This window comes from Cystoisospora suis (genome assembly GCF_002600585.1).
Source record: "Cystoisospora suis strain Wien I chromosome Unknown contig_892, whole genome shotgun sequence".
NCBI lineage: Eukaryota > Apicomplexa > Conoidasida > Eucoccidiorida > Sarcocystidae > Cystoisospora > Cystoisospora suis.
The window spans coordinates 6335-11985 of NW_027153693.1; the positions used below are offsets into that span (position 1 = coordinate 6335).

The 5651-nt window shown below is 55.1% G+C and overlaps 2 protein-coding genes across 2 annotated transcripts in view; both read right to left on the minus strand.

Moving 5' to 3' along the window:
* CSUI_002144 (uncharacterized protein) overlaps nt 1-96 on the minus strand; it is a 5205-nt gene extending 5109 nt beyond the window's left edge. Inside the window, exon 1 of the mRNA XM_068062346.1 lies at nt 7-96. The gene's annotated coding sequence lies outside the window, so the exon portion shown is untranslated. The remainder of the gene's footprint in view (nt 1-6) is intronic.
* A 256-nt stretch (nt 97-352) lies between these two features.
* CSUI_002145 (uncharacterized protein) lies at nt 353-3537 on the minus strand. Its single transcript, XM_068062347.1, has 3 exons — nt 2718-3537; nt 2183-2383; nt 353-1604 (listed from the first exon to the last, which is right to left on the minus strand). Exons 1-3 carry the CDS (start codon nt 3143-3145, stop codon nt 1493-1495), a joined length of 741 nt encoding a protein of 246 aa, XP_067925678.1. The 5' UTR covers nt 3146-3537; the 3' UTR covers nt 353-1492.
* Nucleotides 3538-5651: the final 2114 nt, after the last annotated feature.

The window sequence follows — 5651 nt, forward strand, 5'->3', positions numbered from 1 at the left end:
ACTCACTTTCTACGCCAGGAGTTGTTGGCATGGGCCATGGGCCAGGAAGAAAAAAGTCGTGCCTTCGTTGCGCTTCGCAGTCGCCTTCAAAAGAATGGACTCAGTGTGACGCAGTAATACACGGCCAAGAACTCCNNCCTCGTGAACCGCACCGCTGCCGTCGCTTCAGATCGAACTGGGTGCGTCCCCGAGACTGTTCTGGCAATCGCCTGCCCCTACACCACGAGGACCACGAGCAAACGAAAACGTGGTACACTCAGGCGCTGTCTTGTGCTCCAACTACCCGCGAGCCTGAGCCGCCTGACAGCCAGCGCAGAGGTGGCCGTGCAATGAAGCAACAGTCGAGTGCTCCACTGATACAACTGGCCCTCCCCGCCCGTACGGATAGTGTGCTGGCCTTCCTTTGTGACGCGGGTAGATCACGCTGTCCCTCCTACTCGCTAGGGTGTGCTGCAAGCGGCTTGCCAAAAAGGCACCTACTGCCTACCGAACAAGAAGGCGATCAACAGAACGGGTGCCCGCGGAATCGACGATGCTAACTTCCCAGGCAACCCGGCTCCAAAAGAACGGACGCAGGAAAACCCGGCACCTGCTGCCAACAAGCGACGAATCCGCTCAGCATGGGACACCGATTGCGAGCCCCTGCAGCCGCCTCGCCAGACGAGGCCGTGCAACAAAAGACCATTCCCAGTCGTCGCCTGACACAAGCGGGACTTCCATAGGTAGGGGACCTGTGCCTTGCCCTTCCTTACGACCCCGACGCAGCGGGAGCGCCTGCCACTTTTTGCACCCTCCACCAGCTGTAGCAGGGGAGGCCTGGAAAAAGCGAGTCGGCGTATCTGAGGGTCACATACTTCCTATCAAACAAGAAGGCGAGACGCCAGATGAAGAGTACGGGATCGACAATGTTCGAGCTCCGCGTGAGCAAACGGCGCCCGCGAGAACTGTAGCGAGTGAAACTCAGTTTCAAACCGGCCGTGCAGCAGACTCGGGGCAGGGTACTTGACACCGCTACTGTAATTCTAGATCGAAACCCCCCTACACCATCCTGACCGCGTCTGCTTCCTCTGTACTCTCCGTCACAGCACGCGATGCCGACGTGCACGGCAAAGTCGGGTAGCACACCAGCACATCAGCTCGCAAGCGCCGCCGCTAGGGAATGCGCCCGGGATCGCGCCCCACGCTATCGAAGCAGCCTCCCAGTGCTCGGTTTGTGCGCCCTCACATTCTGCACTTAGTCAGTCAGTATGCTGCGCCTTCGCGTCCCGTTAGCCGACCATAAAGTGGCCAATTCACGAACCCAGCCAAACCAACATAATCTGCGCGACACACTCGCCTCGCCGGGCACGGTAGTGGCCAGGCAGCCGGTCCTGATCCTGCTTGCAAAAGGGTTGGCAGACTACATGAGTACTTACTCCCTGAAGTGTGTTGTCGCTCCAGCATCGCCGCGCGCGCGTCAGTGAGCTCTGCTGTCCGTGGAGCGCCGTACCTCCTAGGGGGTCTGGGATTGTGGGGTGACACCCCGCCTCGCTTTCTCTGACGGCCCAACGCCTAGCTGTGCCAACGGCCCGTAGTATTGAGGACGGTGAAGTGGGCATTGTTTTCTATTCACAAAAGTTGGAAGAAACGACACCGTGTTGTGGCCACTCGCATTCTACCACCGGAGTCGACCTCGAGCGCAGCAGGCTTGCTAGTCCGGGCAGGATTGTCTGTTGCCTCTTCTGATTGGAGATCCATCCACGAAGACGCAAGTGTCCCAGCGGAATCTGGCTTTACTTCGCACTGAGCCGCGAGCCAGAGGCTACACACGCCGATGGCGTATTCTTTCATTCCAGAGGAAGGCCGCACTCGCCTCCACGTAAACATCAGGGGTCCAGCCGCGCAGCCGGACAGGGAAGGCGTGGGGGGTAGCTCACAAATAAGTGCTGTAACGCCGTAGCCTCCACGCGGAAGCACAGCTCGCTGAAAGGTAAGGTTTTCTGTAGGATGTCGTGTTCTTCAGTGGGTGCTTCGGGAGCTGGCAGGTGGTTCGACACAGCAGCAGTCAGGCACGCTCCAGGCCATGCGCTGGTATTTTTTGGTGGCACGCGCCGACGACCCCCATCCCCCCGACGCTTCCTGGTGCCATTGAGTGCCTCTGTATGCGAGCAACAACGGATCTCTCGCTGAGGAGCTTACACACTTGTCTGCAGCACTTAGCCGCCTGTTTGTAGCCGCCCCTCCACGCGCAACGATCGGCTGACCCGGAGTCGCCTTGAATAACGCAGCTCTACATTGCCACAGCTTCACCCCCGCGAAGAACACAGTGGCAACAACGGCGGTGATTGCCAGTGCTTTCAAAGACCTGACACCTGCCAGTGACCGAGACCCGAAGGGTCCTGGGCTGCAAATACAGCATACACAGAAGTGAGCACCGGTGCGGACTTTGCTTATGCCGTTGGGGATCCGGGCCACACGGGGTCCCGCTCAACTCTCGTGTCGAGGGCGCTACAGGTCCTTCTGCTTGGCTCAGTGCTGGAGGGCAGTAACGCATTCACCACGCGAACTACACCGCGAATTCAGGGGGGCACGGCGTGAAGACGGCGCTTGACGCTTGCATTGGGGAGTGTGTCTGCTAGTCGACAGGATGCAGAGCCAAGAATGTGTGAAGAAATGCCCATAGAGGTCGGGAGACCACCCGAGTGCAAACATGAAGCATTCCAAAGTGCCTCCCTCACCGTCGCTTTCTTCCACTGCTCACTGTTCTCTCAGCCCGGTCTTCGGCGTCTACTACCGGCGGGTCAGCAAACGCCAACTTTGACGGGGGCAACGTTCGGACGACGGCACCAGACGCAGAGGAAAACAGGAGAGCATCGTGCTCAGACCGGGTCACCCAGTGGAGCTGGCTAGTCGACCATGCGGCTCCAACAAGGAAAAGAAAGCGGACAGCCGACTGCATCTTGACGCCAGGGAGGAAAAAATTTGGTTGCAAAAGTGGCGACGCTGTCACCTTACGGGGCTGCAGATTATAAGGGAGGTTAGGCTTCCTCCTTCGGAGATGCTGGAAGTGAGTTGCTAGCTTCTCGTTCAGCTGTCCTTCAGCCACGAGCACCTTGCGGGTACTTCTTGTTGCCTGCTCCCGATACCGGAAGACCCGCGCCTGCATGCAGTCCGGACCTACCGAGCTTCCAGGTAAGATGGTCTGACGGGCGGCCCTTCTCCACCTGGTCTGCACAGTTCCTTACTCTCTTCATCAGCTGTTATATACCGTTTATTCTTACCCAGCGCCGTACTACTCACCTAACAGGCTTCTTCTTTTCCCGTCTTTTGCTTTGGCCTCTTCCGTTTGCGTTTATCTGTCTCACTCCCTCACTCCCGGGCGTTTCTCTGCATACTTGGGTTGAGCGACACGGCCCAGGACAGTTCAATGAAGAATACGCCGCCGCGCGCAGGGGCCTTTGCCCCTAATCTGAGATGCTGAACTGTGGGGGTGCCTGTAGAAGGCATTAGTGGTGTGGCAAAGTGGCCCAGCGGGAGTGTACAGTGGCTTCGTACTACTGGAGTGGTCGACACGGCATATTGCCGCTGCCAGGAAGGTACTTCCTGACCACAGAAAGTAACTGAATGTAGAGCGAAGAGGAAGCCAGATGGTTAGAGCGCCCTTAGGGCACCGGGGGACCGAAGCAGGCGCGCGGCGGCAAACGACAGCCGGCATTAGCAAAAGGGCAAGGCAGTCGATGACCGCCAGCACAGAAAAAAAAAGAATATGGAACAGTTTTTTTGGGGGTCTTATTTTCTTTCGAGAAGCGGAGGCTATCTTCTCATGGAAAAGGCTTAGAGTTGATTCTGGAGTTTCCCTTTTGAGCGGCTTTTATTTTTTTCCTTCTTTTGCTTTCTTGCGGGAAGGCCGTTCGGAGGAAAAAATTACGGCTCCTCTTTTTCGCCGCCGGTTTGTGGGCGCGCGGTTCCCCACACGGCACAGCCGTAACTGTGTTCTATCGTGCCCTTCTCGTTCTGCTTCCGTGAAGGAAGCTGCTGTGTAGGTCGTATCAGGAACTGACACACAAAGGCAGGAACGAAAGGTTGATTGTTTCGTTTGGGCAGGTCAGCGTTTGTTTTTGAGAGCGGAGGCGCAGATGAACGGAAGCTTACTGCGGCAGAGCAGCCATTGAGGCGAAGGAATAGGAGAGGGATGACCGCTTTCAACTACGGATTGGCGAGTGGGAGACGTCACTGTGGACGCTTGACACGCGGCGCAGACCCTGGAGACGAGTAATGAGGAGTGAAGCGCGCAGACGGACGCGGTATTCGGGAAGCAGCTGATCTGGTGGTGTTTTCGTTGGCCGAGCTGAGGCTCATGTGTGTGGGACCCCTAACGCGTTAGCGTGGAAACTGTGTGGTATGTGAGAGTGGCTAAGGAGTCACTTCATCCAAGAGGTGTAGACCGACGTACATGGCACTACGTTAACTCGAAAAGAAACTGGGTGGTTTGTGAGTGTGAACGAAGGAGTTGCGTGTGCTCGAGAAATCGTAGGTCAACTTACTTGTGCATTACCTTAAGGGGTTCTTCGAGGTCTGAGTGCGAACGAAAAAGACTTGCGTCCAAAGAATCACGAAGAACCCTCGGTCCGACTCGGTTGAACGCCCCTCCCTATCGCAGGGACTCCTCTCGGGCATCACACCCTCCATTCTTTCCTTGTCACTGCGCTCGGGAAACGTTCCGGACCTACGCTAATCGGTTGACCACAGGGTTTAGGTAAAAGAAAGGTTGTTCATATTGGGTAATCGTTCACATAAGGCTCAAGGTACTCACGACCGAGCTCTGTTCGATCGATTTCACAGACTTAAACCGTTTAGACACGGTTCACACGCCTGACGCGACTCTCACACGAACTGATAACGATTCACAACTCCACAACACTTTCTCAGCATCACTCGTTCAACCGATCTTACACCTTTTCCAACTCAAAACTGGAGAATTAAAGTTCTCCCTTTTCCACCTACAGTAATTCTTCTACAAAATCTTTTTTTCCCCTCGGTGCCTGGTTCTTGGGCTCATCCGCCTGTTGGCTCCGGCGTCTCCGCACTCTCTTGCTCGGTTCGCTCGCAGAACGAGTTATCACACTGGTCACAGTCTCTGAGCGCTGGTGTTCTACACAGGACACATCCTTAAACACAGGGGTTTCACCCTTTTCCAATGGTTCTCCATCCCGAAACGTTACTCTTTGCTACAGACTTTAACTCTACAAAGAGATGAAAGTTTTAACTCTTGACTTACTAGCACTCCTCAAAAATTCTAAAGACTCGGACATCGATAACACCCATCTAACACTATTACCGACCCACTTTACGTTTACTACACTATCTGCAATCATACCCTATCTGCTGCTTACTCCCTTTCTGCCCTTGATTTCCCTAAGATAGCTAGATTCACACAGTTCTAACATTGATCTAAGACGGGTCAGAGCAAAATCTCTGACACTGGGGATGACTTAAGTAAAGGAAATTTAACGATGGTAGGGTGTGAGCATAAAATAAGTAAGAGCTGGGAGGAGAAATTAAAAGAAAGTAAACCGTTAAGAGAGTCGAGTCAGGGTCGACAAACGCTCGGAAGCGGTCACCCGGTCGCTCTCCATAAACCAATCCGCCCGAAAACTCACGGAAGGAGACTC

Bases quoted from the DNA above. Each gene is read 5' to 3' on its own strand.
- CSUI_002145 (XM_068062347.1), bottom strand. From the start codon at position 3,145: ATGCAGGCGCGGGTCTTCCGGTATCGGGAGCAGGCAACAAGAAGTACC. The intron at 2,384-2,717 runs GTGAGGGAGGCA...CTGTATTTGCAG, and splicing joins AGCAGTGGAAGAAAGCGACG to CCCAGGACCCTTCGGGTCTC. The intron at 1,605-2,182 runs GTGTGTAAGCTC...TTTTGTGAATAG, and splicing joins CGGCTAAGTGCTGCAGACAA to AAAACAATGCCCACTTCACC.